Source organism: Xenopus tropicalis, chromosome 4 (assembly GCF_000004195.4).
Source record: "Xenopus tropicalis strain Nigerian chromosome 4, UCB_Xtro_10.0, whole genome shotgun sequence".
NCBI lineage: Eukaryota > Metazoa > Chordata > Amphibia > Anura > Pipidae > Xenopus > Xenopus tropicalis.
In genome coordinates this window covers 30,502,217-30,523,956 of record NC_030680.2, presented here as the reverse complement: position 1 = coordinate 30,523,956, position 21,740 = coordinate 30,502,217, and the positions used below count along the sequence as shown (strand labels likewise).

The 21,740-nt window shown below is 37.1% G+C and overlaps 1 protein-coding gene across 1 annotated transcript in view; it reads left to right on the top strand.

The window, feature by feature from the left end:
- muc2 (mucin 2, oligomeric mucus/gel-forming) overlaps positions 1-21,740 on the top strand; it is a 68,971-nt gene that overhangs the window by 21,516 nt on the left and 25,715 nt on the right. Inside the window, exons 19-38 of the mRNA XM_031901321.1 lie at positions 911-1,062; positions 1,407-1,545; positions 2,598-2,708; positions 3,556-3,735; positions 4,796-5,035; positions 5,621-5,777; positions 6,618-6,749; positions 6,918-7,065; positions 7,880-7,926; positions 8,011-8,208; positions 8,379-8,408; positions 9,897-10,493; positions 10,895-10,945; positions 11,279-11,344; positions 12,786-12,935; positions 15,970-16,479; positions 16,950-17,477; positions 17,949-18,554; positions 19,139-20,080; positions 21,183-21,485. Coding sequence (XP_031757181.1) covers positions 911-1,062; positions 1,407-1,545; positions 2,598-2,708; positions 3,556-3,735; positions 4,796-5,035; positions 5,621-5,777; positions 6,618-6,749; positions 6,918-7,065; positions 7,880-7,926; positions 8,011-8,208; positions 8,379-8,408; positions 9,897-10,493; positions 10,895-10,945; positions 11,279-11,344; positions 12,786-12,935; positions 15,970-16,479; positions 16,950-17,477; positions 17,949-18,554; positions 19,139-20,080; positions 21,183-21,485 — 5,287 coding nt within the window. The remainder of the gene's footprint in view (positions 1-910; positions 1,063-1,406; positions 1,546-2,597; positions 2,709-3,555; positions 3,736-4,795; positions 5,036-5,620; positions 5,778-6,617; positions 6,750-6,917; positions 7,066-7,879; positions 7,927-8,010; positions 8,209-8,378; positions 8,409-9,896; positions 10,494-10,894; positions 10,946-11,278; positions 11,345-12,785; positions 12,936-15,969; positions 16,480-16,949; positions 17,478-17,948; positions 18,555-19,138; positions 20,081-21,182; positions 21,486-21,740) is intronic.

Genomic DNA, 21,740 nt, shown 5'->3' with positions numbered 1-21,740 from the left:
AAATTCGTGAAACGGCAAGAACATTTGCGAAACGGGGAAAAATCTGTGAAACGCGTTTGTCGCATGACTTTTTTGTCACCCACGTCTTTTCTTGACGCGCAACTAATTTTTCTGGGGCAAATTTTTGCTGAAGTTTCGCAAAACAATTCACCAATGCCGAAATGTGGAAATTCTCTGCAAATCTATGCCTGCCGATAAAATTTGCTCATCACTAGCCCTAATTAAATTTTTAAGTTTCCAATACATTTATGGTGCATCACAAGTTTATCTGAAATATAATATATACACTTGTTCCCATTAATTCAATGATGCCAAAAAGGAAACTTTAAAGTATTAATAACAATTCTTTCATTATTGGTAGTAAAGAGTCCTATGTTATATTTTAGCTTGAATTATTTTGCCTGCTTTATCTGTTAAAATTTGTATCCATTTCCCATTAACATTCTAATGACTCAATGACTTTATTATTAAGGTAGTACATATTAGGCCAGATTCAGTTCTATGAGAAAATGTTATTTTATGGTTTATCACATGAACATTTGTGAGTGGGAAAGAAAACTTTTTGGGCCATAAACATCAATAGAGTTTTCATGCGATGAATACTGATGAGCAAATTTTTTTAGCAGGCATGGATTGGCTGAATTCGTTGTGCGTCAAAAAAAAGTTGAGGTCACGTCAAAATAGCGTTTCGCAGTTTTTTTGCCTTTTTGCAAATTTTCCAGCAAAGCGAAAAGGGACAGATTCGCTCATTGGTAGTAATGAACAGTGAGATAAGTTTTTCTCATTGAAATGCATCTAGTTCTATGAGAAAATGTAGAATTACATTGGGACATAAGCTTTGCTTTTCTCATTAAAATGAATATGGCCCATTATCTCTTGTTGCTATTTTAACATTTGTGCCCTTTCACAGTTCCAGACAGAGTGTAGGTCGGGATGTGTTTGTCCGGAAGGCTTGCTGGATGATGGAATGGATGGCTGTGTGCCAGAGGACAGATGCCCTTGTGTCCACAATCAAGAACATCACCATCATGGAAAGGAGATCCAGGTGGACTGCAATACTTGGTGAGTAAATCATTCTTTACTGTACAATTTTAGTGCTTCTCTGGGGTGTAATTGCCATTATTTTGTTGCTATTGTTCTAAAAAATATTATGTTACTTCAATTTGTACATGTTGTCTACTTGTGTAAAAGAAAACCTGTATAGTATGGCTAATGCCAACTTGTAGCCCAGTCCAGTCATAAAAGCTATAATGTTGCTAAGCCTATTATTTTATGTTGTCTTTTTTTCCCTATAAATTATAATAAAAAAGGGCCACGTGTACTTAAGATGGATTCATTGGAAGTCATTTCAGAAAGCTAAGAAATGTTGGTTAATTTTCATTGATGAATTGTTTTTGTAACTCTAGTTCATGCAAGAGCGGCAGATGGAACTGCACCAATACTGTGTGTTATGGCACGTGTACAATCTATGGGAGCGGCCACTATGTCACCTTTGATAACAAGATCTATGACTTTGACGGAAACTGTGAATTTGTAGCTGCCCAGGTAAGGGAATTAAATATTTTTAACGCTCTTTACTTTGCTTCGGTTACTTTATTTACGTGTGCCTTGAAGACTGCAGCAGTCTACATTTAAATAATGACAATTCTGGTCAGACCCAATGAATGGTTATACATGGCCCAATATAAGCTTCCAACTCAGCCCTTCCAGACCGAGTCAGCAGCTTATTGGACAGTGTGTGGGGCCTCTCTGATCAATATTGGCAGTTTGGAAAATCCTGTTGGACAAGGACTGCATCAATATGTTGATGTAGCCCTCATTCAAAAGATCTTTATAAGCCTGTAGTATGTTCTGATCATTGGCCAGATTGGACCCAGTACATTGGTGGTCAAATTAATGGATCTCAAACAGTATGGCCTTTAGCTTAAGTAATGTATTCTACTCTACTCATAAGACGTAAAGGTACATTCACATCAATGCTAAGATATTTAGTATTAAAAAAAATTTTGGTACAGGTATAGGACCCGTTATCCAAAATGCTTGGGACCAAGGGTATATCTCAAATCTACTATAAAAATCAATAAAACATTAATTAAACCCAATAGGTTTGTTTTGCATCCAATACGGATAAATGATATCTAATTGGGATCAATTACAAGGTACTGTTTTATTACTATAGAGAAAAAGGAAATCAGTTTTAAAATTCTGAATTATTTAATTAAAATGGAGTCTATGGGAGACAGGCTTTCTGGATAACATATTTCCGGATAAGGGATCCCATACCTGTACTAGAAAATTCCCAGGAAATTTGTTTGTAGTTCCACAGTCATGTGACTCTGCCAAGATGACACAGTTGCAACACTGTATTTGGCAGCATTGCTTCATCAATAAGCATTGATTGTAACAGGGACTACATTTCAATTATTGAAATTGGTAAAAAGAGCAGAGTTTTTTACATTTTTCTTGTAGAATAAAAACACCTGCACAGAGGGTATCGAATTTGAGAAGTATCATTAATTCAATATAATATATTTCAACTTTTTAAATGAATAGTAAATATGATTTGGATTATTCATGTTTCCATATTTACTTTGTAGGACTACTGTGGACAACACCAATCTCAAGGAAATTTTAGTGTCATAACAGAGAACATCCCATGTGGCACCACTGGAGTAACATGTTCAAAGTCCATCAAAGTCTTTCTAGGCGTAAGTATTTGTGACATAATCAGTGATGCATTTGTATCCTATTTATATATACAAAAGTGTATTTTTCTCCCTTGGAGCCTTTGATTAAGTGCTGAGTAAGCATGAAATGCGTTAGGCTTTGTATACGGGGTGTAAGTAGCTTTAAATGGATTGCAATAAATCAATCATTTTTAACTTAAGCATTTGTGCAGGATAATATTATAATTTGTAAGTATTTTATTGCTTCTGTGGGACTTGTTAAGTAATCATTGAAGACGTTTCACTACTCATCCGAGCAGCTTCTTCAGTAAGAGCTATGGCACATGTAGGGACAGTTTTATTACTATTCATATTTTTTTTATGATTCAAGTTTTTTTGCATTAAAAATCATGAATAGTGATGGACGCAAATTATTGGCAGATTATTTTGTGAAACAGGTGATAAAATTCATCACGCCTCAAAAAATTGTCAAAAATGCACCCATTTTTTTGACGCACAACATTTTCGTCACTTTCACAGATTTTTCTGCCGTATCGCGAAGCTTTTTAAAGATTCTCAATTTTTTTGGGCGAAGCAAAATGGGACAGATTCGCCCATCCCTAATTATGAATTTGAAAAACTCTTGAAAAAAATATGCACATTTTTTATGGTTTAATTCAATTGCATTTTTTATGCAGATTTTTCAATAAATAAGGTAACATTTGTGCTTTTTCAAAATTTGAGTTTAATCAAAATAGGGAAAATCTGAAAATTACACAAATACAAATTGTAATAAATAAGCCTCCTATTGTATAGCTACTGAGCACAGGGGATGAAAAATGAAGGAGACTTGTAGTTGCAGCTTCTTAACCAACAATTGCCATTTCAGAGCACAGAACTAAAACTGGCTGAAAAACAAATAGAAGAAACACTGGGAGACAGTGCAAAACGTGTATATTATCTTAGTCGTGAGGTGGGCCTTTACCTGGTGATTGAAGCAAACAATGGAATTATGTTGATCTGGGACAAAAAGACTACAATAATAATCAAGGTCTCACCTGCATACAAGGTGAGAAACATAAAATACATTATTGTTTTTAGACAATAAAGCATGCAGGTATTTATTAATCTCATTGTATGGTCATTCAGTTTGGGGAAATTTTTAATTTATTGGGATTTGTTTGTAACCACATTGTTTCTTGTTAGTACAAAAGCATATCTTAAAAATATTTCCTGCTTAATAGTATTTATTATGTGGGAATATCTGGTAGAAGGTTACAATGCCGATAGCCATTATTGACTACTTTTAGATGATCAAACCCCCAGGGGTTCCTAAACTGTGAGGCTGGGAGGGGCTTACTGTAGTAGCAAACAGGGCTCATGTGAAATGTTAGAATTTGGTAGAGTGTATATTTCCCCCTCTAGATACACCTGAGATGCCAGTTTTGAGGACAATTAGGGGGATATTTGGAGTGACAAATTATTTGCTTTGCTAGATGCAGTATTCATGGGTCTGTAGATGAATGCCTTATACATAACTGTTTTCCTTTATCTGTACCTTGGTTATAAGAGAAGAGGGACCTGGCCCAAGTTTTGACTGCCAAGGTAGACTTGAAGTCCAACAACCACTGCATTAGTGCATAGTTGCGACGACATGAGGACATAGCTTATTTAAAATGCATTGTGTCACAGTAGGATTTCTGTATAACAATAGCAAATTAAACAGCTGAAATATGGACTATTTTGGAAAGCACATTTAGATAAAAGATAACTGGGTTCTCTAAAGCAGAATCTACTAGGGCAGTGCCGCATAGTATTTTTTTAGCATAGCAAGCTGCTTATATGCAATTCTGATGTATATGGAATCCTTTTTGCAGGTTAGAGACCCATAGAATTCCCTTTAAGGGAATTATATATGACCCACAGCCTACCAGTTTGTCAGCCCTAGTCAGTACAGTACTAGGGTACGGAGGATTTGATAACAGAAAACCCACCACCATAACTTGTACAGCAATATTTAAGATAAAGCCACCCACAAAAAAACACATATCACTCATAATACTGTATACAAATACTCACCTTAATGTGTATTTGATTGCCTTCTCATTTATAATAACTCTTTATTTAAGGGTAAACTCTGTGGTCTGTGTGGAAATTTTGATGGTAACTCCAACAATGACTTTACAACCAACCACATGATGCAAGTCAATAACGTACTAGAGTTTGGAAACAGCTGGAAAGTCGATCCTAAATGCCCTGATGTGACTCAGGAAATACACCCTTGTACCTCGACACCGCATAGGAAAGCATGGGCAGAGAAGCAGTGTGGCCTCATCAAGAGTGATACATTCAAAACCTGCCATAGCAAGGTGAGAAAATACAGTGTATTGAGCATAACTATATATATACTGTATATATATATCTGCAAACCTCAGTTAGTTCATCAAATACCACTTGGCACAAGAACTTCTAGGTAAATCCTCCCCCCTTGTGATGCAGTTTGCCTATAACATATTCGAGGCACATATGGAGTTGTGTATGACATATTTGATATAGGTTATACAAACCCATGGCACATTATGCACCATTTTGTTGGGGAAACATGACACAGCATTTATAAACTGAAAATAAATTGCATAAAGCAACTAACTTTTTGCAACAAAACACATTTTAGTAAGAAATTATATTATATACACTGCGTATGGATGAAAATAGTAAAATGGTAATCCTTTTTTCTGACTGGTCACTAAGAACATTTTTTCCATTATATACCCCTACCAATACACTGAAATAAATAGAAATACCTATATACCTAACTAGCTGTAGATCTTAAGATCCCAATAGCCTTGGATATTATGCTTTTCCTAAAAAGTCATCAATTATTCCTGAAAATTCTAAATATATCTTTTACTATTAAACTGTATGATTAACAGGAAAACATTTCATTTTTAAAGGTTAACCCATCTTCATTTTATGAAGCCTGTGTTAATGATGCCTGCTCATGTGACACCGGGGGAGACTGTGAGTGCTTCTGTACTGCAGTTGCTGTTTACGCCCAGGAGTGCAACAAGGCAGGGGCCTGTGTCAATTGGAGAACCCCAGATATATGCCGTGAGTAAAGAAACAATATAGTACTCAACATAATCTACATGTCTTCTTACTGCCCTTTGCAATTAAATGCTCTGCTTGAATAGAAAATAGCAAATAAAAATCGTGTGTAATTAATTTCAACCAAAATCTATTGCCGAAAGCTTATCTAACTCTATATAATAATAATTCTATTATTTTACATCAGTCTATACCTAGTGTAAGGCTATGCAGTCACTGTTAGATCCATTTGTTTGTCAGCCCAATAAGGCCACCAATGCACTGGGCCAAATTGCCACAATTGGATAATTAGGCCCCCTGGCCAATATTCGAAACCTAATGGGAGCCTAGGGAGATGTGCAGATGTAGTCCTCACCCAATGGCATTTTTTAAAAGCCCAGATGCTGGTAGATTTTCGGTCTGATATTAGTTGGACAGCCTGTCAGAAGGGCCTAATACATGGGTATTTAAACTGCCTCGATCTAGAGGAACCAAATTGGCACCTTTTGTTGGAACATGTATGACCACCCACCATTACTCATTCAAGTCAAGGGGATAAACTCAAATGGAAAATAATTTCAGCCATAAAAAGTGTTGTAAAATGCTGTGCATATTAGATTAAATTAGGTTATTCTGAGGAGATTATATTAAAAAGTGGTGTAAAATGCTGCCCAAGGTTTGTAGCAGAAGTTAAGTGTAATCAGTGAGGGATGGAAGAGGAAAAGGCCAAAGGGTGGAGGAGAATACCCCTTCCCCACAGTCTAGTCTTCTTTCTACATAATCGTGGCTTAAAACCACCCTTTTATGCATTTAATACACCTAAATAAATGTATACATTTTTTTTTATCTTGTTTTCTTTTATAGCAATATTTTGTGACTACTACAATCCTAAGGACGAGTGTCAATGGCACTACTACCCATGTGGGTTTCATGACATACCGACCTGTCGCTCCATTAACAACATCTATAGCAATGTAACTGTCAATTATTTGGAAGGTGAGCATTGTACTGGATTATGTCTTCTAGCAGTGCCACTAATTCTACTGAAAAATATTTATGCATTGGGTATCCATGGGGTGGTGCACTTGGTTGACTGGCTACATATATGCATATTCCTTGTTGATTCAGCCTTTAAGATAATGCTGTGTTTGTTGTTGTTTGAAGGTTGCTATCCAAGCTGCCCAACTGATAAACCTATTTTTGACGAGTTAACACAATTATGTGTAACGGAGGACCAATGTGGCTGCTACATTAATGGTACTCACTACCCGCCTGGCGTGCCAGTGCCACCGAAGGAGCCCTGTTATACATGGTAAGCATTAGGATGAATTCATTCAATAATGTGTATTGGACATGAGTTGAGTTTTTTTTGTATCTTTCAGTGCTTTAATTAGAAAGCTATTCTGAGTGCCCTAGAATCAGGGGAAGAACTACTGGTAGAGCAGCAGATATAGGTGGGCTAGAAACCGGTCATTTTAAGTCATTTTCATTTGAAATAGGAACATTTTTTCTGTTCTGTAAAATTAGGACCAAGAATATTCATGCAGTGTTGGATTATTTACTAGAACTGGGCAGATGTTTACCTGAAGCAACTGACCAGGAAAATGCTTTGATAAGTCAACTGCAGCTAGGTTAGTAGTACATCTCTGTTGGGTTAATATGGAGCACTGGAGTCTTTTTATCCCTGTAGTTCTTCATATAAAATGTGTCAGAGTTAGCCGTTCCGGTTCAGGTATTACATAAAATACAGCAAATTTTGCCCTGTACTGTGCTGGAGAATGTGGCTTGGATGCCATGTTTTGTAGTGGGTAATACTCCATCCTCTCTATCAATCTGAACAACAAAAAGATGCTGCTATGTTTTAAATTATACATGTGCCATACATTCCATACATGCAAATACTATTTAACACAACCTGCCTGACAAACTATATGGACTGACAGGTGTCTATTTAATAGGGAAACAAGCTGGAAGAAATACATTTTTAGGAAGCACCAGGAGTTTGACTTGGCAGTCATAACGCACAAGTTCTCCTTCTCTCTGGCAGATATGGCTTTCCACAAATAGTTTTTCATTAATCAATATGTTTCACCACTAATTTTAATTCTTTTGTTCTCTGATTATAGCATGTGTGGACATGACTCCAAAGTAAACTGCAATTATAACCAATCAGGTATGCAAACCCGACTGTATTTCTAAGTCATCTAGTGAAAATTTTAGCGCACCGACTGAAACCAATGCCTTTTTCTTATTGCAGCATGCGTGTGTGTTATCAATGGCACTATATATGAAGAAGGGCAAATCATCTCTAATCAAGAACAGTCAGGAATCTGCATTGAAGAGAAATGTATCAATGGAACTATTCAAGCTAATGTAACTATCTGTCTTAGCACAACAGTCGCTACCATTCCCACAACGTCTCTTACTACTCCTCCAAAGACATCCACCTCAACAGGTAATGCTTTCACAGACAAGCCAACATGTACAAATCAAAATGTGAGATCAACTCAACTCATAAAAAATTCAGTAACAACCCCCCTTTTTTGGTAAATTTCTGTTGGGTTTATCTCACAGCAAAAGGCTGATTGTACAACTAAAAATGTGTTATTTTTCTTCTCTTGACAGTTACCACCACACCTCCTATCCCTTCAACAAGTAAGTCATTAACACTAGGGAAAGATAATGATTTTTCAAAGTCCATAAAGTTCAACTCCTCCAAAGTAACCCAAGTGCACAAATTACACAAATTATACTAAATTATACTAATTTTATTAATCCATGTTAATGGCACTGTACATCTAGAGTGCATTAACTGCACAATCATACATTATTAGTTGTTAAACTTTAATGTGATTTCTTTGATTTGTCTGTGCATGAAACAGAATGTACTGGTATGAGAGTTCTGTTATCCTATAATAATAAAACAGTACCTTGTACTTTATCCCAGCTAAGATATAATTACCCCTTATTGGGGGCAGAACAGCCCTATTGGGTTTATTTAATGGTTAAATGATTCCCTTTTCTCTGTAATAATAAAACAGTACCTGTACTTGATCCCAACTAAGATATAATTACCCCTTATTGGGGGCAGAACAGCCCTATTGGGTTTAATTCATGGTTAAATGATTCCCTTTTCTCTGTAATAATAAAACAGTACCTGTACTTGATCCCAACTAAGATATAATTATCCCTTATTGGGGGCAGAACAGCCCTATTGGGTTTATTTAATGGTTAAATGATTCCCTTTTCTCTGTAATAATAAAACAGTACCTGTACTTGATCCCAACTAAGATATAATTACCCCTTATTGGGGGCAGAACAGCCCTATTGGGTTTATTTAATGGTTAAATGATTCCCTTTTCTCTGTAATAATAAAACAGTACCTGTACTTGATCCCAACTAAGATATAATTACCCCTTATTGGGGGCAGAACAACCCTATTGGGTTTAATTCATGGTTAAATGATTCCCTTTTCTCTGTAATAATAAAACAGTACCTGTACTTGATCCCAACTAAGATATAATTAATCCTTATTGGGGGCAGAACAACCCTATTGGGTTTAATTCATGGTTAAATGATTCCCTTTTCTCTGTAATAATAAAACAGTACCTGTACTTGATCCCAACTAACAGAACAGTCCTATTGGGTTTACTTAATGTTTAAATTAATTTTTAGTAGACTTAAGGTATGGAGATCCAAGATCTCTCATCCAGAAAACACTAGATCTGATGCATTTTGGATAATTGGTCTCACGCCTGTAATTAAAAATATTTACAGTTTTGTTCAGTTATAAAAAGGCCATTAATGAAGTTGTAGAATTGAATCTGTAGTTCTTCTGGGTTTGGCTACAAATTAGTAAAAGGCAACTAATTATCAAAAGTTTTGGGAATAGAAGTCTTAGCAGGGGGACAGCTGGCTTCTGCTACGTTATACCAAGAGGCAGACACAGTGCAGAATGGACAAACAAATATGGATTTCAGTTGCAATTATATTTATAAACAACATTAACATTTTTGGGAATTTTTCATTAATCAATGTTAAAAAGAAATGCTAAAAATAAAGTTTTTTTCATTACATAAATGAAAAATGCATAAACAGAGTGTGGTTTTTGAATTCTTAATGGCTGCATATTTTCCTGTTCAGCTTGTGTTTCTGGATGGATTTGCGAGTGGAGCCAATGGTATGATGTTAATAAGCCACAGGAGGGACCAGATGGTGGGGATTTAGAAACATATGATGAAATAAGGCGACACGGATTTACGATCTGTCAAAAACCTGAAGACATTCAGTGTAGAGCAGCGTCTGCTCCTGATGTCAGTTTGGATCAGATTGGGCAGACTGTCCACTGTGATGCGTCATATGGACTTATATGCAGAAATAGTGAGCAGAAGGAAGATGCAAGTCTTTGGCAGAGGTGTTTTAACTACGAGATCAGAGTAAGCTGCTGTGTTTGGGATTGCTTGTCTACTGCCACCACAACAGTGCCTACTACCACTACAACAGCACCTACTACCACCACAACAGTGCCTACTACCACTACAACAGCACCTACTACCACCACAACAGTGCCTACTACCACCACCACACCGCCTACTACCACCACAACACCTACAACCACTGCTAGTTCTACTGTTGTAACCACTACAACAGAAGAAACTACAACTCCAACACCAACTACAACACTGGAGACAACCACATCAACCTCTACATCACCTACTACAACTGAATCCACAACTACAGGTGAGGATCTTAGGATAAAGCTACAAACTATGTTTGCCTTCAACTTTTAGTGGCACAATAGAGGGAAGGATGGCTGGAGGAGCTAATGCTAATAGATGATCACTAATCTATTTTGGAGCTGTTTACTTATCCTATCCTACTATCTTAGTTTTTTTCCAAGAAACTTTTGTTATATTGTAATAAATGTCCCTCAAGAATGTCACAAAACTAATGTCAGCGTGACAGTAAAACAAATCAAAGTTTAACATTCTACAAGCATTAAAGATATATACATCCCAACAGTAAAGAATCTGGAATTATTTATTAGGGTGACAGGTCCTCTTTAATCAAAACATTAGAAAGAAATTAAGTAAGTGACTGAATAATAGCTAATAATTCAACTCAATGCTTTACTTTTATAGAAACAACATCCACCACTATGAGCACAACTACTACTACAACTTCAACGCCAGGTGAGTTAGGGGCAGGAAGAACCAGCCTGTATCCCTGAATCTATTTCAGTCTCCTCAGCATTATTATCCACATCAGAAACATACAACTTGAAGGTGGCTTCCTATAGGGCAAATTCTGTGACTTTTCATAGTCCTTGTTGCACTTATTTAAATGTGCAACATCTTTTGCCACCAAGATTAGAACATATATGAACATATATAGTTCTGTCATAATTCCTGCCCTCTGCCTTGTAACCAGATCATCAGATTAGTGTTACTGACATTATTCTAACTGTACATCTATATCTTGTTAAGGCTCATCAGTAACCACCTTCTATGAATCTACTACTACAGGTTCATCAACCAGCACTCCCCTGTCAACAAGTACTTCTGTATCTACAACATCTTCTCCTACTACAAGTAAGAGGTTATATTTAGGAATTTAAGAAACATTTGTTAGTAATTGACATTATGCCAGAACCACCTTATTTCTGAGGCTTGTTGAAAATATAGGAAAGTAGTCTTGTAGAATGACATATTAATATACATAATCAGATAAACAAACCATCTCATGGTAAAGAAACCAAATGTGACCCTACATGGTAAATAACAACTATTAAGTTAAGATACTGTTGGGCTCACATAGGCACAAAATCTGGTGTTGCAAGATGTGCAAAATTCAAGGTACAAGCTATACCTGTCACTACACCAACTCCTACAACTACTATTCCAACAAATACAACCCAGGGAAGTACATCTCCCATCCCAAAAACAACTCCAACAGAGATGCTTAGCAGTACCACTTCAAGTAAGAAAAGGATGTCAATTAAACATTTATTGTGAAATAGGAATTTCAGAAGGTTCCAACAAATAATAATAAAGAAAATATAATTTATATCATCTTATTAACATGCATTAGCAAAAATAGGCTATTGCCATAAACACTTTTTAAATAAATGTATGCTTTCTACAAATGATTGGCCTTTGAGCTGTTCAAAGGCTGCCTTGCTCAGGGCACAATAATAATGGGGGTGCCCGCCTAGCTATTATCCTTCTATATTAGCACTTGAAATACATTAATTCTATTAAAATGTATTTTTTTATATCAGCATTTAAGTAAGGACCAAAGCTAAGATAGAGTAGACAGCTCCCAAGTCAGTCATAAATAAAGGAACACTATATTGTTCACTGCTTTTAAATGGCCTTTGCACTCTTTTCCTCAGGGCATTATTTACCCTTAGTTTGGTCCTGTGTCTACATGAGCTAATGACTTACCTTTGGTACTTTTGGTACAAATAGAGTCCCCTTCATAATTTAACATGAATGGATGGCCTTATGGTATGATGGTCCATTTGCAGTTCACTATGTTGTAGAATTCCAGGGACAATGTATTTCTGACTCATATCTGCATGCTTGGCCAAGTAGAATACTGGGGCACAGAAAATGTCTCAGCTGACCTTTGCCACTCTCAGCTAAAAGCATTATTGAAATAATACATTAATAGAGTAATAGAGTATAATAATGCATTAATAATGTATTGTTTGTGAAACTTGTTAGTTACATAAACATTACCTTGTTAGTATGCAGGGCACTGCTTACACCCCTTGTTTTTGGAAGACATCCTTCAAATGGAAAGAAGCAAAGTTTGTGACAAAAATATTTACAACAAATGCAGCATTTGAAATCAATTGAGTTGAGATTCTAATACACTGGATTTAGGCAGCTCCTATAGATCTAAAGTAAATTCCCCATCACATGACAAAAGATGATAGCAGTGCCAATGCGGATTTGCTTGGAACTTATGTAAACAATCACACTTTGTGAGCTGCTAAGTGTGTCAACTGTTTTTGCAACGTTACAGAAATTACTTCCATCACAACTAGTCCAACCTCTGAATCAACAACAGAATGTACAACAGAAGTGCCAGAGGAAACAACCCCAATAACAACTACTACAACCACTTCAATGATTACTTCAAGTGAAACCTCAAGAACAACTCTACCAACAACTAGTAAGTGAATATAATTTAAGCCTTTTTCTGAATGACAATATTGGTTTAAATGCTTCTTTGAGTAAGACAGTGCCCCCAGGCTTTTATTGGTTATACATTGTAGTTTTAGGGCTGTGGCACACACTGAGATTAGTCGCCCGCAACAAATCTCCCTTGTCGCGGGCAACTAATCTCTCTGATATGACACCCCACCGGCAAGAATGTAAATCGATGGTGGGATGGCATACGGCGACTTGAGAGGCAACTTGAGCGATCGCGGCGTTGTGTATGCCATCCCACCGGCAATTTACATTCTTGCCGGTGGGATGTCATATTGGGGAGATCAATCGGCCGCTATAAGGGAGATTTGTCGCGGGTGACTAATCTCAGCGTGTGCCACAGCCCTTACTTTGGCAAATCAGTAAAGCTGACTTTTTACTGAGGTCTCTAGCAGTCCTACATCAACCCCAACTTCATTAACTACTCCATCTCCTACTTCAATATTTATTACACAAAAAAACTTGAAATCTTGAATGTGAAACCTCAGCACCTGAAAGCTTGTGAGGTCATGTAGATGTCGATGGGAGCTGGGCATAACGTAAACTATTTATTCAGTTAGAGTTTTTCAAAAATATTTGGACGTATTAGACCAATTAAAAACGGTGAATAAAATATGAATTAAAAGTATTCAAGTTTTTTTCAGAGTCTCGTTTGATCAATTTTTTTATTGGATTTTTTAATAAATAAGCAAACATATAGATTGTAAGCTCTACGGGGCAGGGACCTCCTTCCTCTTGTGTCCTCGACTCTTAACTTATTGCTGCTGTATTTATCTGTATTTATTATTATACTTTGTATTTATCTATTATCTTATTAACACCCTGTTTGTATTAATGTATTCTACTGTACAGCGCTGCGTACATAAGTAGCGCTTTATAAATAAAGATATACATACATATACATACATATGAGTTTTATAAAATGTCAAATTTGAAAAAAAATACAAAAATTACATAAATACAGATTTTTAAATAGGGCTTTTATGGCCTGATTTATAATTGCAATCATAAAGGAAGCCCCACGTGAATTTGCTAACTCACTCTGGGTTTTGGGTGGAAAAAGCTTGCCTATTTTCATAATTTTTGCCAAACTGGCTTTTGTACCAAAGAAAAACTTCTGTGGCTTTTAGTAACCAAAATTTACAAAGCCCATTCAGGAAAAATCATGCAAATAGCTTTAAGCGTTTACTTATTTTCTCTGATTATTTTATAGACATGCAAGTTTGTGAGTTCATCATTTTGGGGGTCTGAGATATCGAGTTTTTCAGACAATTATATAGTGATTTTGATAGAATAAATCAAATTGGGACGATATGATCAGCTGATTGAATTAATTCAATAACATTTTCACAAAAAATCCAATGGCTAGAAATTCTTATGGAAAACTGCAGGATTCCCCATTTGATAAACCTGCCTCATGTTCTATATTATATTATGGTAACAATGAAAAATTTACCTACAAACAACTTCCAATACATTGTAGATGGGAGCAAGATGCTTGAGACTAGGCAAGATTTTTTGGCTTAAGCTGCTAGAAAAGAAGGATGACATAAAACATAGTAGCAGGAAACAAATCAGTAATTAAAAAACATCTAGAGCAGTGATCCCCAACCAGTGGCTCAGGGGCAACATGTAGCTCCCCAACCCCTTGGATGTTGCTCTCAGTGCCCCCAAACCAGGTAGTTATTTTTGAATTCCTTACTTGGGGGCAAGTTTTGGTTGAATAAAAACAAGATTTGCTACCAAATAAAGCCCCCTGTAAGCTGATAGTGTGCATAGAGGCTCCTAATAGCCAATCTTAGCCCTTATTTGGCACCTCCATGAACTTTTATGGTGCTTGCGTTGCTCCCCAAGCCTTTTTACATTTCACTGTGGCTCAAGGCTGGGGATCCCTGATCTAGAGTAAATCTTATGAATCTGCAGTGTTAATTTGTCATGAAATATTATCAGAATATATAGTGTGCATAGTACCATAGTACCAATTTAAAAACATAGGGACAAATAAATAGGCTGGTTAGACCATGTGTATTTCCAAATGATGCACATTCTAGTTGTTCAGGCCTGGTGGGGAGCCATCATACTTCTCCAGCATCTGTGCAAAGCAAGGTGAAGTTGGTAAGGGTATAGCTTCTTCTTCCTCTCTTAAACAACTTTTCAAAAAGAGGCCTTAGCCAGACCCATTTGCAACACCATAATCTGTTGGTTCAAAATAGCAACACTTACAACAACTAGTAAGGGAAACTATTTATCAAAGAGCATGTTTTAAAATGTGCATAAAATATATGGAAAATGTGTATACATTTGATCAAAGCTACATAACTATCTCTTTTGTACATACAGGGAAATTGTTGTGATTTCTTTACAAATATGATTTGCATCATACATACATATCTTTAGTAGATTTAGTTAATTCATATTATTTTTCTATTTCTACTATAACTTCTGTAAAAAGTGTCCCCAACAAGCACAACCTGGCTTTGTCTACAACAACTTCAACAAACATATCAACCAGCCCCACCTCTACCATAGCATCAACCAAATCCGTAAAATCACGTGACTTTTTGTCACATAGACATGGAAGTTGAAATCTCTTATCCTGATTTGCGTATTCAGACAATTTTTTCAGACAAGAATTCACTGTTCGGATGAATCTGAAAATTGTTGATTCCGTGCATCCCTAGTATTTTTAAGAATTCTTGGAGACCTGATAGGGGCCAAATACCAGCTATTTGAACACTATATCAAACATATACTCATGTATATTTCCTTTATTTGTTGTAAATGTGGGAAATGTACAGAAATTTCATATAAAGAAAAACACACATCCCGACATCCAAATATTATAATTTAGAAAGTGACATTGTAGATAGATAGTCAATTTATAGCTAGATTATATAAATAGTTATTTAGTTATATAGTAGCTAATTTGCTCACATACTCTGCATGCTAACATGCATTCTGTAATTGGCATAACCAACTGCTTTCTTCCCAAACAGCTTGTGCCCCAATATGCTGGTGGACAGAATGGTTTGATGTATCCTATCCTGCGTATGAAACAAACGGTGGTGATTTTGAAACATATGAAAACATACGAAAGGCAGGAAAAGAAATATGTGAAAAACCAGAAAACATTTCCTGCAGAGCAGAGAGGTTCCCAGATACCCCACTGGATCAACTGGGCCAGAAAGTGACATGTGAAGTATCTAATGGGCTCATCTGCTACAACAAGGACCAGACAGGTTTCCTGCCTGTCTGTTACAATTATCAGATTAGTGTTTACTGCTGTGAACCTGGCTGCACATCTCCAACTACTCCTACCAGCACAACTACTCCCACCAGCACAACTACTCCTACCAGCACAACAACCACAACTTCAACATCTACCAGCACAACACAGCCTCCCAGTACTACAACACCTCCTACAACTACTATTCCAACAAGCACAACTCTGGAAACTACTACTACCACTGTGTCTACAACAACATCAATAACAACAACTCCTACACGTAAGAGAAGTTACCATGTAATAAACTTTTTAGTATTTTTTAGGGATGTACGGAATCCAGGATTCGGTTTGAGATTCAGGCCATGATGGAGCTGCACACCTCCAACTACTCCAACCAATTTGCGGTTCAGACAAAATAGTTAATTTGGTGCATCCCTAGTATTTTTAAAATTCCTGGAGGGACCAAATATCAGCTATTTGAACACTATATCAAACATATACTCATGTATATTTCCTTTATTTTTTGTAAATGTGGGAAATGTACAGAAATTTCATATAAAGAAAAACACACATCCCGACATCCAAATATTATATTTTAGAAAGTGACATTATAGATAGATAGTCAGTTTATAGCTAGATTATATAGATAGTTATTGTATAGCTAATGTTCTGTAGCTAATTTGCTCACATACTCTGCATGCTAACATGCATTCTGTAATTGGCATAACCAACTGCTTTCTTCCCAAACAGCTTGTGCCCCAATATGCTGGTGGACAGAATGGTTTGATGTATCCTATCCTGCGTATGAAACAAACGGTGGCGATTTTGAAACATATGAAAACATACGAAAGGCAGGAAAAGAAATATGTGAAAAACCAGAAAACATTTCCTGCAGAGCAGAGAGGTTCCCAGATACCCCACTGGATCAACTGGGCCAGAAAGTGACATGTGAAGTATCTAATGGGCTCACCTGCTACAACAAGGACCAGACAGGTTTCCTGCCTGTCTGTTACAATTATCAGATTAGTGTTTACTGCTGTGAACCTGGCTGCACATCTCCAACTACTCCTACCAGCACAACTACTCCTACCAGCACAACTACTCCCACCAGCACAACTACTCCTACCAGCACAACAACCACAACTTCAACATCTACCAGCACAACACAGCCTCCCAGTACTACAACACTTACTACAACTACTATTCCAACAAGCACAACTCTGGAAACTACTACTACCACTGTGTCTACAACAACATCAATAACAACAACTCCTACACGTAAGAGAAGTTACCATGTAATAAACTTTTTAGTATTTTTTAGGGATGTACGGAATCCAGGATTCGGTTTGAGATTCAGGCCATGATGGAGCTGCACACCTCCAACTACTCCAACCAATTTGCGGTTCAGACAAAATAGTTAATTTGGTGCATCCCTAGTATTTTTAAAATTCCTGGAGGGACCAAATACCAGCTATTTGAACACTATATCAAACATATACTCATGTATATTTCCTTTATTTTTTGTAAATGTGGGAAATGTACAGAAATTTCATATAAAGAAAAACACACATGCCGACATCCAAATATTATATTTTAGAAAGTGACATTATAGATAGATAGTCAATTTATAGCTAGATTATATAAATAGTTATTTTATAGCTAATGTTCTGTAGCTAATTTGCTCACATACTCTGCATGCTAACATGCATTCTGTAATTGGCATAACCAACTGCTTTCTTTCCCAAACAGCTTGTGCCCCAATATGCTGGTGGACAGAATGGTTTGATGAATCCTATCCTGCGTATGAAACAAACGGTGGTGATTTTGAAACATATGAAAACATACGAAATGCAGGAAAAGAAATATGTGAAAAACCAGAAAACATTTCCTGCAGAGCAGAGAAGTTCCCAGATACCCCACTGGATCAACTGGGCCAGAAAGTGACATGTGATGTATCTAATGGGCTCACCTGCTACAACAAGGACCAGACAGGTTTCCTGCCTGTCTGTTACAATTATCAGATTAGTGTTTACTGCTGTGAACCTGGCTGCACATCTCCAACTACTCCTACCAGCACAACTACTCCTACCAGCACAACTACTCCTACCAGCACAACTACTCCCACCAGCACAACTACTCCTACCAGCACAACTACTCCTACCAGCACAACTACTCCTACCAGCACAACAACCACAACTTCAACATCTACTATTCATCCGCCTTCAACAACCAGCACAACACAGCCTCCAAGTACTACAACAACTCCTACAACTACTATTCCAACAAGCACAACCCTGGAAACTACTACTTTGTCTACAACAACAACAACATCAATTACAACAACTCCTACCCCATGTACGTAAGAGAAGTTATCATGTAATACACTTTTTAGTATTTTTTAGGGATGCATGGAATCCAGCTGGAATTCGGCCAAATTCACGCTCCTGACAGAACCAAATCCGAATCTTTAAAATCACGTGACTTTTTGTCACAATAAACATGGAAGTTGAATTTTTTTCTTTAGTCCTTCCTTATCCTGATTTGCATATGCAAATTAGGATTCGGATTCGGTTCGGTATTTGGCCAAATCTTTCACGAAGGATTCATATTTCAGCCGAATCTGGAAATAGTGGATTCTGTGCATCCCTTATATTTTTAAGAATTCCTGGAGACCTGCTAGGGAACAAATACCAGCTATTTGAACGCTATATCAAACATATACTCATGTATATTTCCTTTATTTTTTGTAAATGTGGGAAATGTACAGAAATTTCATTAGAAGAAAAACACACATCCCAACATCCAAATATTATATTTCAGAAAGTGACATTATAGATCCTTATTCTATAGCTAATGTACTGTAGCTAATTTGCTCACATACTCTGCATGCTAACATGCATTCTGTAATTGGCATAACCAACTGCTTTCTTCCCAAACAGCTTGTGTATGCTGGTGGACAGAATGGTTTGATGTATCCTATCCTTCGTATGAACCAAGCGGTGGCGATTTTGAAACATATGAAAACATACGAAATGCAGGACATGAAATATGTGAAAAACCAGAAAACATTTCCTGCAGAGCAGAGAGGTTCCCAGATACCCCACTGGACCAACTGGGCCAGAAAGTGACATGTGAAGTATCTAATGGGCTCACCTGCTACAACAAGGACCAGACAGGTTTCCTGCCTGTCTGTTACAATTATCAGATTAGTGTTTACTGCTGTAACCCACCTGACTGCACATCTACAACTACTCCTACCAGCACAACTACTCCTACCAGCACAACTACTCCTACCAGCACAACTACTCCCACCAGCACAACTACTCCTACCAGCACAACTACTCCTACCAGCACAACTACTCCTACCAGCACAACTACTCATACCAGCACAACCACTCCTACCAGCACAACCACTCCTACCAGCACAACTACTCATACCAGCACAACCACTCCTACCAGCACAACTACTCCTACCAGCACAACTACTCATACCAGCACAACCACTCCTACCAGCACAACCACTCCTACCAGCACAACCACAACTTCAACATCTACTTCTCATCCACCTTCAACAACCAGCACATCACTGCCTCCCAGTACTACAACTACTACTACTACAACTACTGTTCCAACAAGCACAACCCTGGAAACTACTACTACTCCTTTTTCTACAACAACGTCAGGAACCATTTATACTGAAAGCACACCTGTGTCTACAACCACTGCACCTACAACTACACTTGAGACATCCACAACCCACACAATACCTACAAGTACAACCCAGGAAACTACTACTTCTGTACCCACAACAACCTCTGGAACAGAGACCTTTACAAGCACAACCACATCGACAACAACAAAGAAAACAACCACCACTTCAGGTAAGAAATATGTTTCTTTCAGTCTAATTTTGATTGATATGGAAACATTGGGAATTCATACAAATAAATCTTTACTAATGTATTTAAAGGGTACTTAAGATTTCCCTAAATTTTTTCCCTAAATTTTTTTTAGGGACTTTTGTGCTCAAACATAATTAGAAAGCACTGACCAAAAAGTGTCTCCCCTACCAGCAGAAATGCAGCCATCTTGCCGTAATGTAACACAAGTATAGTGAGCGAAATACAATTTTGAGTGCAATTTTCCCACAATGCAGCTTTTTTTTTTTTTTAACAGATTTGAAGCATCATTGCGCTCACCAAGGCCGTTGAATCTGATACAATTGTTGATCAAAAACACAATTGCATTGCATTGTGACGTTAATCAGATTCAATTGTGCAGAAAATCCGCGCTAAAGGCAACTATGCAAAATCTGACCAATATTACGAGGCTAATTTTTAGAATTATTGAATGTTTATTAAATTCAATTGCACTTTCTTCTTACTAAAAGACCCACATTTTCAGTTGAAAATACAAAAAGGCCGGTACCTAAAATTTGCTGCACCCTCCACTGATTGAATGTATACATATCATTCAGTAAGTGCATTCATACAATAGAAAAGGCAGAATACTCATTTGCCAGTAGTAACCAATCAGCAGTTAGCTTTGATCAGTCTGCTACAAGCTAGAAGATGAAAACAAAGTTCTTATTGGTCTGTATTAGCAACTGCACATGTGCAATTTAGCAGCTGTATTAGGAAATCAGCCCGAGTCACACCTTTTCTGCTTACCATAACCGGAACAGGTTTTATCAGAGGAGTTATTTTAAATATGGTTTATAAAGCTTGCTCTCTTTCTCTCTGTAAATTATCTATCTATCTATCTACTCTAAAAGTATCTATCTTGGCTGTACTTGAAATGTGCAGCTCATCATGTTTTCATTATAATGATGCCTTTGTTTCTAATTGTCACAAAGAATAACTACATTTTTGTTATATTATCCCTGTCTCCATCATGCATCTGTAGTTTCCTATTCTATGAAACCCACTAGGGTATTTTTAATAAACAGATAGCATTTTTAACTTTATCTTAACATACTTACAGAAACAACTTCCACCACCCCTGGGCCAACTACTACCAGTGTAAGCTCTACAACTACTGAGACCCTTACTACAACAGAGTGTACTACAGAAGAGACTGAGGAAACAAGCCCCACTACTACCCATACAACTACCCCCAGGCTCACTACAACTCCCCACACAATACCTACAAGTACAACCCAGGGAACTACTACCACTACTACTACCACTGTACCTACAACAACCTCTGGAACAGAGACCTATACAAGCACAACCTCTTCACCAACTACAACAGAGACGACAACGGAGATAACTACCACTACTTCAAGTAAGAAGGAGGTTTCATTCAATATACTTTTTTTTTGTTACAGAGAGATGGTAAGGGGATTCAGACAAATAAAAACAAATAATTACCAATGAATACCCGTCCAGCAAGGAAAATATTTTTCCAAATCCTATTTCTGCCTGGCATTTATCTTTCTTAAAGACGTTTTACTAGTCATCCGAATGGCTTTCTTAATTTCTGAACTGAGAAAGCCAGTTGGATGACTGGTAAAAAGTCTTCAAGAAAACCACAGCCAGT